At 30.6% G+C, this 12,477-nt stretch overlaps 2 protein-coding genes across 4 annotated transcripts; both read right to left on the bottom strand.

Moving 5' to 3' along the window:
• Positions 1-167: 167 nt before the first annotated feature.
• On the bottom strand, positions 168-3,527 carry LOC108969404 (GPI mannosyltransferase 3). Of its 3 annotated transcripts, none has more exons than XM_018934097.1 (8): positions 3,272-3,527; positions 2,669-2,803; positions 2,481-2,598; positions 2,067-2,416; positions 1,869-1,997; positions 1,552-1,806; positions 1,292-1,489; positions 168-1,221 (listed from the first exon to the last, which is right to left on the bottom strand). In XM_018934097.1, the coding sequence occupies exons 2-8, from the start codon at positions 2,794-2,796 to the stop codon at positions 714-716; spliced, it is 1,686 nt and encodes a 561-aa protein (XP_018789642.1). In that variant the 5' UTR covers positions 2,797-2,803; positions 3,272-3,527; the 3' UTR covers positions 168-713. The 3 variants fall into 3 exon arrangements, with proteins under 3 accessions (XP_018789642.1, XP_018789643.1, XP_018789644.1); XM_018934098.1 differs by having other exon boundaries at positions 3,396-3,527; XM_018934099.1 differs by lacking the exon at positions 3,272-3,527 and adding an exon at positions 3,031-3,208.
• Positions 3,528-4,170: 643 nt separating this feature from the next.
• Positions 4,171-6,586, bottom strand: LOC108969403 (glutaminyl-peptide cyclotransferase-like protein). The gene is made up of 6 exons (XM_018934096.1): positions 6,362-6,586; positions 6,137-6,240; positions 4,968-5,253; positions 4,775-4,909; positions 4,504-4,711; positions 4,171-4,406 (listed from the first exon to the last, which is right to left on the bottom strand). The coding sequence occupies exons 1-6, from the start codon at positions 6,437-6,439 to the stop codon at positions 4,225-4,227; spliced, it is 993 nt and encodes a 330-aa protein (XP_018789641.1). The 5' UTR covers positions 6,440-6,586; the 3' UTR covers positions 4,171-4,224.
• Positions 6,587-12,477: the final 5,891 nt, after the last annotated feature.

The following is a 12,477-nucleotide window of genomic DNA, read 5'->3' as shown; positions in this document are numbered from 1 at the left end:
ACAGAATGTACATCTCCAAACACTTATATCTACACTCCTTGTGCCACAGTTGTTTAAAAAACGGTTTCAGTCGTTAATGTGATCGATAAACACTTTTTTGAAAATGTCAAATATTTCTGTATGTTAGAAATAAATTTACACAATTAACCACATTTTTTTTTAAGTAAAACTTTATTTAAAAATGTATTAATTCCTAGAATCTCTATTTGATTGTAAAATTTTCATAACTTAATTCCCAGTTTTATGAATAACTCCTAGATTAATCTATTTTTTTATTATAAAAGACTTATGACAGTTCTGGACATGCAAAAATGTACATACATTTGTACACCGGTGGTTTAAACTTATTATTGTATAGACGTACTCATGTACACATTATTGACAAGATTTGTAAACATTTATAGCATCTGCATGTTTTCGTTTTTTTTAAGGTGTTGGTAATATATTCAAAGAAATAAATAAACACAAAATAAAACTTACATATATATATACGTCTGTATATAAACATTTGAGCAAATCTGCTTTTTGCACTACTTAACTGATATATAAATGTTTCTTTTAGAAACAAAATTAATATCATCATTAAAATTTACTGTTATATTGCATCGATATGCAAAAATTTATGTTGGCACTAAGTGTACCGAACAATGAAGCACCCACGATTGTGTACTTCCATGTTGCACTTTTTAAAATGTTTTCATAGTGTCAGCTTTTTAATTAAACATATTGTGTTGCTGCTTCAATTCTTCATCAATGTTAACAGGTGTATCGTCTTTTACTTGAGATTTTTGCGGTACCTTGAAGTCATCTCTATTGAAGGTGTTTTCTTCTCCCGCGAGAAGGCGTTGATACACCAATATATTCTTACCTATGCGATTGCGTACATTTTTAAGTAATGATTCAATGTTTACATCTTCCTCTTTCAGTACGCTTGACCATTCATCGAGTAAATGTTGCGGCTGAATATTCTCGTTCACCTCAGCGTTAAAGACACGATGTAAAATTTTGTAGTTAATTAGAAATTCATTTATGACCGGTGCTAGAGGTTCAAAGAGCACAATATGTGAAGGCATAGCAGTACGCGGATACGAGGGTATATGTGAGTGGAGCCAATGGACTGGTGATCTATAAAATTGGTCGGCCTCATCGACGTAATTGGCTGTATTTTGTATATTAGGCTCACAAGTTAGAAACCGCATGGTAATGTTTTCATGGACGTGGCTGGAAATAAAGCAAAAGATACAAAAACAATGCAATAAATAAATATTACAAAAACGTATTTTCAGCAAACCTATAATATGGTGTAGAATGGCAAGGCATTAGAAAGAGTATACTGGCACGATGTTCATTTTCATCTCTGTAATCACGGGCAATTTTCTGGACATGTGTCATAACATCTATGGGTCCTTTCTGGTGTACAATACTTAAGTACCATGCTGGGAGCGCATTGCCAACAACTATAACCAACGCAGCAAACCAAAGAACGCTCCTATAAAACATTTTTAATAACTGCGAAATAAATATTAAAAAAAAATATGTAAATAAATTTACCTGGACGCATTATAACTCCAACGCGTTAATGTATCAGCAATTATGTAAAGACATAGAGGCAATAAGGACGCAACAAAACGGAACTCTTTATGCTCGATGGTACTTAATACAACTAACGACAGCAAAATGATAATAAATAGCTGTTTACGTACAGGATAATTCCTCTTATGACGTACGGTATCAATGACTCCGAAAATAAATGGTATTGTATTGATGCCCAAAACAGTTGGTAAGCCAACAGTGAAGTACCAATACCTTAAACAAATAGATAATAATATATTTAGGTCAAAAGAACTATATACAAAAATATAATTTACCATGGATGTGAACCATAAAAACTGCCAATATTGTGAAGAATGTTATATTTGAAGAATTCATACGGTGTAATGATAATCCTACCATGCCAGTAAGTATCTATTGCCACACAAACTGCACCAACCAACAATCTATAAACAAAAATTAAAGCGGTTAAAATTACAAATTCATAATGTCTTTTTTATCTCGTCTCCACTCACCCAATAACCAAAAAATGTTTGAAGATGAGTTCACTTGCTGACAAACGACTTTTACGCAAATGATAAATGCATAATGGTATCCAAATAATGGCTGAAGTAGGCCTTAAGAAGCAACAAATTGCCGCAAACCATAAATATGTGGTATTTTCCCCACTCCAAGGAAAGTAACTCAAAGCTATCATGGTCAGTGATGTTTCTAGGGTATTTGATAAAGTTCGTGAACCGATATAGAACCAAAACCACGGCACAAGAACTAAAAACAACGCCCACTTCTTTTTACCAGACCACACAAAGAATCTATAGTCTGAATACGCCGACAATGTGGCCTGCAGTATGCGCGGTACAATTATCTTAAAAGTTATAATTGCAGAATTAGTTTTATATAAGGATAAATTAGAAAAATATCATACTTACCAATAACTGTACCGTATCTAAATTTAGTAAGGCTAATAATTTATAAACACCTGCTATCAATAATGGGTACACATAGCTGCGTATTCCCTGCACCCATTCCCACGTTAGATATCCATATCTGTTTAAATTAGCATATATTGAGAAATTTCCAAATGTTACTAGTTAGTTCTAAATTAAAACGAACTTACCCAAAAGTTAATTTATGGGCCACCTCCAAGCTTTGCCAATATTCATCCGGCACATAGAACGTTTGGACTATAAACACCGATGCAAGTCGTACAGCCAATATTAGCAGAAATACCAATAGCAAATTCATCTTATTCCTAATATGTAAGCAATTTGTTATAAAAATGTATATTCTATATGAACAGTAATAAATATTTTCTATATCTAAAAACTAGAGCGTATAACTATTTATGTAAGCAATGTTAAATAATGAATAAAACACATATTAATGTATTAAAATAATAAATGAAATCACATAAGAACTTTAGTTTAGTAGATCATTGGATAATTATACAACTTTGATTGGTCTTAAACACACGCATACAAAAAACAAACGCTAAGGAAAATATAAGAATTGCTTCATTGGTTATCCGTGGGAGGTTTCTTCACAAGAATTCTGTTGATATTGTTTGCAGAAATTAGGCGTTAATTATAAAATTTGTTACAATTATAATTCACTTTTTCTAAATTCTAAATTTTCATAGAGATGTCTCATTCCGCGCGACCATCAAACAACCATAACCTTAAAAAAATTGATATACACGTCAACTGGTAGCAACTTTTACCTAGCTTATATTTATTTTCTGAAATGTAATAGCGAAACTGGTTCGGACAGCTCTTCACATATAGTTAAACGTTTGGCACAATTTAGTTTTTTACAATTTAATAGAAATGGTCATAAAGACCTACCCGAATTTTCACACATTCAATACCAAAAGAATCTTTATTTTGCTCTGCTAATTCGCCGATCACAAAATGCCTAAAAATAACACAACAAAACCAGTCATGAACTCAGTACCAAAATAAAACCACTGGAAATGGTTGCTAAGTACGCCATGACGTCATCAATAAAAACGTTGACAACAGCTTACACTGGCGTTCATTAATTGTTCGCCATATAAAGTAATATTCTTCTAAATTTGCATTTTTATATTTAGAAAAAATAACAAAAATATACTTAATATTTATATACTGAATTATTAAATTCATTTGATTGTCTATTTACATATAATTTAACTCACAGATTATTTATTTGAGTAAAAATATGTGCTTCTCAATTTCAATGTGTCATAAATCAGTAATGTAAGCACCTTGTTAATACAAAGTTGCATTTAGTTTGAATAGTAGGGTTTTCTGTAATACTAAAATACACTTGATAATTTTAATTTAAAAATCTGCAAGTTTTGTAAATAGTGTATCTTTAAAAGTGATCATTATTTATAGAACTTCCCTAACTCATGCGTTTACATAAGAATTTGAGCATTATTGAAACGATATATAACTGAAATGTAAACAGAAACAGAATACGATAAATTTATAACAGAAACATAATATTTTAAACCAGAAACATTTTATATACTCATAATACATATATATGTCGGTCATATTGAAAGAAATCTGTTGTTTTATTGATGAAAAGCTGCTTCACTGTGAAAATTAAATAATCAAAGAAAACAAATTTAAGTTATTTTCATTACAATGGAACTGACTTTTATTATTGAACAAAGTAATAAAATATTTAACGGAAAGCTGTTCGCAAGTTCACTTGTTCCTTATGACGTTTTAAATATTCATAGACAAAAGCACGGAAAATTTTATTAAAATTACGAATCGATGGCCAATGCAAGTTTGCCGCATTATCGTTCGGTGTGTGCCACTGTGGTGGAAACGGTGTTGTTATGAGATGTAAAACCGGCACATCTGTAATAAAAACACAAAAATAGAAAACAAATAAAAGCCGTTACGTATATAAACAAAGTAAGTTCAAAGAATTTAGATTAATAAAATCTCAACTTACTTTGTTGTAAAAATGGCCTGTGATCGTCATCAATGAACCCGGTTGATGGGCGTCTCATAAACATCAGATTCTTTCCCTCAAGTTTCTTGTCTGCTGACAAAGACAATTCAATTTCCGACAAGCTATGATGCAAGCCATAAGTATTTGGATAAAAACTGTAGAATTTTGGATTGGCAGCGCCAATCAAGTCGAGCAGCACTAAGACTTCCTAAAATATAAAAGTAAATGAATAAGTTCGATATTCAAGTGGAAGTAGTTTTCAATTACTCACAATTCGATCAATGCTGCGCCCTAGACCCCCCGAGGTACGTGTATTCGACAGTTTGGCTGCCAAGTGACGCGATCCATATATCGAATCAGTATCTGACCAATCCTTTATAGCTTCCTCACCATCGAAAAATATCAACTAAAATGTGTTGGTATTTTTATTATAATTGTTAAACGTTAAAATGTTTCTATATCACCATTAATCCAATATCACTGCGATCTTTGAAATTGCCCAGAAGATACGATGATAATGTCTTAGCGGTATTCAACATAGTGGCACAAGGCACTGCAGAATCTATAGCTGCCACAAAACCGGGATCATCTTGAAAATATTTGCTGTCATAATGGCAAGCCAGCGCCAAAAAATCGCGAGCGCTGGGATTTAAGACACCAATAATGTTCGTGAAAGTAACATTTCCGAGAATGGGGACCCTTTCGGAAAACTGGTCAACTTCTGTGCTGAAGCCGAGTGTATTTAGTTCCCTGTAGAAATGCAATAAACAAGTAATCAAATGACATTTATGAAAGCGATTTGTTAGGATAGAACCGAAATAAACCGAATAAATTGTAAGGTTCGAAAACATTCGTTATATGGAGTAATTTGTATCCGGTACAGGGAATATTATTTTTAATTTTCATTAAGTTTGCCAGCCAGAAGAAAACGTCGGAGTCACTATAAAGTATATGTATAAACGATCAGCATCACGAACTGAATCGATTTAGTCATGTTCGCTTGTCTGTAACGAACTAGGTTATCAGTGAAATTTCGCTACGTACTTTTCTTCCCAAGGTGTTAATTTTTTGGAACTGTAGATATTGGACCACTTTAGAATATAGCTGACATATAAATTGATCAATCAAAATTAAGTTCTTGTATGGACACATTTTTTATTTCGTAATATGTATCTTCACAGATCACCCAGTTAACAGTCCTTGACCGAATAAAAACTCATTCCAGTTACTTAGCTCCGATTGTCGTAGAAATGATCCGGTTAAAGGGCCTATCGAATTCCTATTATTTGCAATTTCTTTACCTAACCGGAGCGTTTCGTTCGAATAAAGACCGTCATTAAGGCATTCATTCTCCACCAACAACATGGAAGGCATCTCTTTTGTCTCTTTATGGAAGGGGAGCTTTATAACTAATTTTGTCACAGAGTTGTAAGAGTGTCATGAAAACGCGTTGGATCAAACTAACTTTAAAATTATTGCAGCTTCTTGTGAGAGCATAAAAAAAAACACAATCCTACAGATACATATAAGGTTTCATGATTCATAATATTTATATTGAAAACATCATGCCGAAAATTGACACTGAAAGTAATATACAATATAAAATAAATGAAAAGGTAAGCGAACCAATCACCTTTTTATGAACTTCTCAACTTCTTTGTGGCCAGGCGTACCCACCACTCTGGGTCGCATAATACCCACCAATGTCCGGTTGAAATGCTGATTGTCATCTGGAAACTGCACAAACGAATATATATGCAAACATTAATTATGCACATGTGACATACATATATATATTTACATATATATACATATATATATATATATATGTACATATGTAATTTGAGGTTTAACCGACTTGTGTGACATCCAGCGCCAAAACCGCCAAGACCAATAACTGAATGGTTAGGCCAGAAACTAAGGTAGACCACAGCATTTTGTCGCTAATACTTATTACTTCGTAAATAAACGATTTCTTGTACCCCACCGTTAAATGGATTCACAAATCACACGCTCCGAACAAGGTTTAAGTACGTGTTCACCAACATGAAAATACACCGACCAACTAAAAATAAGAGTGCCAAACTGTTGTTGATACAAGCGGAGCTTTCAAACAAAAAAATTACAGCAACAAAAACTGCGAAATAACAAACTAAATTTAAACTAGCTTTTAGAGAGAAATAGCGCCCAGTTATGGATGCAGAGCTCAAAGTGAGTCTCTCAATTTTGTAGTTCACATTTTGTATATATTTACACATAAACATTAGGTTTGTAGATATACGCTGGGCATTAACTCTGTAAACTCAAGTATTTTAACCAAAATTTAGTCAAAATGTATAGTAGTCCGATCTAAACAACTTCTCTGTAGATTGTAGCATTGACTTTGACAATAATCAATGCGAAATTTCGTGAAGATATCTCTTCAGGTTTTCCGTAGTGGAATGCTGCATGCTATAGTGATCCGATATCGGTGATACCGGCAAATGAGCAATTTATTGGTGAGAAAAGAACATGTGCAAAGATGAAGAACGATATCTCATGAACTGAGTAACTAGATCGCGTATAATCGACTGAGCGCGTTACGCTGATCATTTATACACCAAATATTGACACCTAAAATGCAAAACAACGTAACATGGGTTTCCTGGTGTAAAAAACAAAATTGAAAAAAAAAAAAAAAAAAAAAAAAAAAAAAAAAAAAAAAAAAAAAAAAAACAAAAAAAAAAACACCAAACAATATTCTGTCGAATGATAATAACCATTCCAAATTAAGTTTAAAGTTTCTTCTTTTTTTAAGTAGGGAGCATCGAAATGGATTACCCTTTAGAAATTTCAAAAACTTGAATATTTGAAATTTTTCACATAAATTTTAAGGTTATGTGAAAAGGGTGTTCATACAAAAGTTGTAGATCTATTCATTGCCTACAACTCTTGTTATATTTCTATAAGATTCGTTGTTTTGCCAAAAATCAAAATAAACCGTCTTTAACCCTTAAAAATTCAATCACAAGTTCCCNATTGTTACAAACATACATTATTAACAAAAAAAATTCTGAAATTTCTGGGAAGAAATATTTTAAACTCGTAATGGCCGAGTTTTAGATTCAAATTATGGCAATCAAAGACTTGACTATAAAACCTCAATTAAATCAAAATTCCCTACAACAATGATTTTTTTTTTCATTCGGCTTATCAAGTCATCTAACGAGTAAATAAATCTGTTTTGAGTCACCCTAATGCGTAAATATTTATATAAGAAATTGCTCTTCAGCTAAATAAATTATTTGGAGTTATCTGCAAACAAATATAAATAGGTATTTCCCAAAATATGTAAAAAATCATTTGCGTATTCGGAGAAACCGTCATATGCATACATATACACGTACATACCTTTGTAATTCTAATTTTTTGTTTACGCGTTTTGAAAACTTTTGTTTTTGTTAGAAATACTTTTAACAAAGAACGTTGATGTTTAACATTTTTACTTCCTAGTACAGAGTCAATTAAAACCGCTCATTAATGTATATTTGCCTCATTATAGTATACAGGTAGCCAGGTAGAGACGTACATACATATATAAATATGCTTTTACTTTGAATTTCATTTGCGTGTTCTATGATATAAATATGTTTATAAATTCTATTAACAGTTACGTGCATTGAATTGAAGTTTCTGTTTCTGCATCATAAAGTATACGCATACATTTACGTACATACAGTTGTGTTCATGAAAATAGTAGTGCAACAGCTTCTTTTATATAAATATCTTTACTCACACATTCTGACTTGCCAAGTCAGCGAGCGTAATTGTTTTGGTAGAGTAAACATTTTTAGTTATGAAAATCAAATAAATAAATAAAAAAAGAAACAAAAAAAAAATATTAACTTCGGTTAAACCGAAGCTTAAATACCCTTCACAGGAAAATTGCTTGTATACAAAAATCTCTCCAAAATTTCCTGAAGCGATTTTGTTATATAAAATACTATAACTAGATTATGATTGGTCAGTTTGGATGGCAGCTTTTTCTTAAAGTGTGGCTTGTGGTGCCATCCTGTTGAAACTACGTATTATCCAAGTCCATACCATCCAATTTGGGCCAAAAATATTCGGTTATCATTGAGCGGTAGCGATTCCCATTCACAGCAACGTGACGGTCTTGATCATCACGGAAAAAGTATGTCCAATGACGCCGGAGGTTCATAAACCGCACCAAACCTTAATTTTTTCGCCATTCAATGGTCACTCATGGAGTACGTGTGGATTTCTGACTGACCAATAACGCATATTTTGCTAATTGTCGAAGCTATTCAGCCAGAAATGAGCTTCATCGCTGAGAATGTTTTATCAATGCAAATCCGGATCATTTTCAAGTTGTTACTCAGCCTAATTCACGAAAATACGACGATTCTGGTCAAATTCTTATGTCAATTAGATCTTGTAAGGATGTATGCCAAGATCTTTTCGCAAAGTTCGCCACAACGACGTCACAGAAATGCCCAACGCTTGATAACGACGTGAGAGAGACCAATTTGTGTCTTTCTGATTTGATGCGAAAGCTAGCAATATTCTCGACACTACAAACATTTATTTGTCTCACTTGCACAGGAACATTCCGTACTGTGCTTGTGGATTAAAAATTTTCCACTAGACGCACAATTCTTTATCTGACAGGACGATTATGGCAACCATAAGTCGGACGTAGCGCTCTTAAAGTTGAGGCCATTGACTCCGAATTTCGGTAGTAAATATAATAATTTCGACTCGTTGTTGGATCGATATCTTTCCTTAATGAAATGGCAAACCTTCCTGAACAGAAATGTCAAAAGAGCGAGAAAAAATATAGTGTCGTTTGCTATCCCTATCGGTCTGCTTTTGTAGCGTCCCTATTGAAAAACCCGTTACATACAAATTTATTGATATAGAATGGTAAAAGTAAAGAAAAAAAAGCTTAAGCTCTGTTCCTAATCGGACTAAGACTTGTGCTTGTTGTTGTATTTGAATAAAATTAATTGCATTACTATTATATTAAAAAAAATTGTAAACAACTAATTTTATGCTTCAAAAAATGTGTGTTCTTTTATCGTTTTTTTCTAATCTTTCCGATACGTCTGTCTGTAATTTTAGTTGATTTCAAGTCTAGCGCATCCACATTGTGCAAACATTATTTCTTTTTTTCTATTTACATTTTAATATTCCTTCACATCCACTCTACGTTAGAGAATTACCATAACCACATAGCAGAAGGAAAGCAAACAACCATAAATTATTTGTGTTTATTTGACAACAGTTGTCATATATTGTTCTTTAGTAGTGTTAAAAATGGTTTTTAAAAGTTATAATCAGGTACTTTAAGATTAAAGTAGCTGACCAAATAAAAAAACATCTTTCAAATATAACTACGTATGTACGTACTCGCAGGCATTTGCCTTCAATCGTATAACAAACATATATACCTACATACATTTGTATGTATGTGTATGTTATGATGGTTGATCACATAAAATGTGTTCCTTCGTTAATCCTTTCAAATTCAAATTAAAACTTAATATAATATACAATTTGTGTAATATAATATTAACGAATTTTAGCAACGATATTTCATGTAGCTATAACTAAAAGTTTGTTGTGGTTTAATAAATTATATAACTGTTAAAGATTTGTATATAAATTTGGTTCATGTTTCTGAGTTTTCGACTACGCACTCGTTTGACTTGATTAGTAAAACTGAAATCTGCCTTAACAGCGAGACGTACTTACATACATAAATATAAAGTATACATATAAATATAAGTTTTTGTTTATAAAATTAAGTGTCAATTGTTGTTGCGCATTTCTCAACATTACAGGTGAAATTAGATGCGAAAAATAACATTGCAACTAAAATTAATTGGTCATGCTTATCAGTTTTCTGTACACGCTTGAAATTTTTCATGTACGCACATACCTACATTAGTATGTTTGTACACTAAACTGAAAAAGAGATGAAATCTAAAATGAGGTATTTTACTTAATAATAATAATAATAATTAAACACTTTTGTACATATGCATACATACATATGTATTCAATTATTTAGTATGAATGCCCATGAAAGTGTATGCGTCAGTTTTTATCATTTGAATGAAACCACATTTGTCTGGAGCCAACAATTCAAAATTGATATACCAATACATATTTTTTTTTTTTGTAAGAACTAGGGCTTTGCTAGCAATTATTTCCCTGTTTACAATTAAGTAGTAAACTTCGAATGTGTTTTTTGTTTTCATAATTTAGTTATTCAACAATTGTGATCACTATAGTAAAATCTTTATTACCAAGTGCAAATATATCAATGTCAAATAATAGTTCAAGGTACTTGTCGACTATCCAACAACAAATTTTTTGTTTATGCTCAATTTGTAAGTTTGGTATTAGAATAAGTGGAATTTTAATTAATTTTTTTTGTTCAATTGCAGTGCGGTGCTTGTAATAAATTATTGTTTGAATTAGATTTTTTACTCAAATAAAGAAATATAATAAATAAAATACATGTTCTTTTACTAAAAATTCCTATAAAAAAGCCAGCTTAAAAAGGTTTGTTAAATTATTTGTAATTAAATTAATATTCAAAATATAATTTTTTGGTTTTTCAAAGATTCTTACAAAATAAATATAAATTAAACCACATAAAGTGACACAATGCATTAATTCAATACCTTAAAAGCATTTTAAATAATATAATAAGCAATATTTAAAACCAATCCATGTTCGAAATATGTATATTCACCTGCAAAGGGTTGGAAATAATGCATTTAAAAAATAAAATAAAAATTAGATTTAATTTTTTTTTTCATTTTGTAATCCGGAAAATGTCAATTAAGCGTAATATTGAATCTTTAATCCCAAATAATGGTTTGACAAATAAAAAAATATATCAAGCTTATAATAAAAAAATTATTTAGAATTCCCATTTTTCTTAATTGCCAATTTCATGCTCTAACATATTGGTTATTTTTGAAAAAGTGAAGCATATTTTTAATAAAATATAAACATAGTTTAGATTTTGTTGTCTTATTTAAATTAAATTCTTTTTAATTATTGTTCGCTGTAAAAAAAAAAACATATACAAATCTTTCGTTTTTTTATCTCTTTTCATTCTTTGTTTTAACTAGAAAAATTATTATTATTTCTGACTCAAATTTTGAAATTTAAAAAATGTAGTTTCAGATTCACAATTTTTAATTCATGGTTTTAGTTTGAATAATTTTTTTTTATTTGTTACTCAAATTTAAAAAAAAAAAATTTAACTTTTACTATTAAATTAAAAGTGAAATTTTAAATTCTTAATCCAAGATATTTGGGATGTACATAGGTTAACATCGAAATTAAAAATTGAAGTTTAATCCAAAATTTATTTTCAAGATTCGCAAGTATGGTCATCCGAAAGTATTATTCTGCAATAGCGTACATTATACGGTAATAAATTAAACATTAACATTCTTAATAGACGGCTATAAAAACAATCTTTGGAAATAAAATTTTATAAAACATTCATAAGAAAATTTTTCAAACTGTAAAAAAAATTAAAAATAAAATATTAAAAAAAAATATTTTAAAAAAATTACCAAATATTTTTCATAAATATTGCGGTCGTTTGTTCTTGGCGTGATTTTAGCATTCAATATGGACCAAATATTGGAAATTACTGAATATCGTTTAAAAATTCAAAAATTTAAAAGAACAATTTTTGTTACTTCATATTTGAACGAGGAAAAATCGTCTAATTTTATTAAAAAAGTGTATGAACAAATATTGCTTTATTTGTTGAATGCATAGCAATTATAGAAATATGTACATATGTATATATCAACAAAAGTCCGGTCAAACAAAACGACGACGCAACTGACATTGTTTGCACTCACAGTAATAATGCATTTTTTTTGCTGAAAAACGGATATTGAAAAAAAATAAAAAAAACAATGATTAAACCAGAGT

Source organism: Bactrocera latifrons, unplaced genomic scaffold, assembly GCF_001853355.1.
Source record: "Bactrocera latifrons isolate USDA-ARS-PBARC rearing strain unplaced genomic scaffold, ASM185335v1 scaffold_251, whole genome shotgun sequence".
Classification (NCBI taxonomy): domain Eukaryota; kingdom Metazoa; phylum Arthropoda; class Insecta; order Diptera; family Tephritidae; genus Bactrocera; species Bactrocera latifrons.
The sequence above is the reverse complement of the archived record's forward strand: the minus strand, read 5'-3'. Positions and strand labels throughout refer to the sequence as shown.

What these genes read in the sequence shown, in the direction of transcription:
- LOC108969404 (XM_018934097.1), bottom strand. Translation starts at nt 2,796, where the DNA reads ATGAATTTGCTATTGGTATTTCTGCTAATATTGGCTGTACGACTTGCA. An exon ending in TAGATACGGTACAGTTATTG is followed by an intron (nt 2,417 to 2,480) that starts GTAAGTATGATA and finishes ATAACTTTTAAG; the next exon opens with ATAATTGTACCGCGCATACT. An exon ending in TGGAGTTATAATGCGTCCAG is followed by an intron (nt 1,490 to 1,551) that starts GTAAATTTATTT and finishes AATGTTTTATAG; the next exon opens with GAGCGTTCTTTGGTTTGCTG.
- LOC108969403 (XM_018934096.1), bottom strand. Translation starts at nt 6,439, where the DNA reads ATGCTGTGGTCTACCTTAGTTTCTGGCCTAACCATTCAGTTATTGGTC. An exon ending in GCAGTGATATTGGATTAATG is followed by an intron (nt 4,910 to 4,967) that starts GTGATATAGAAA and finishes AACACATTTTAG; the next exon opens with TTGATATTTTTCGATGGTGA. An exon ending in GGCGCAGCATTGATCGAATT is followed by an intron (nt 4,712 to 4,774) that starts GTGAGTAATTGA and finishes TTTATATTTTAG; the next exon opens with GAAGTCTTAGTGCTGCTCGA.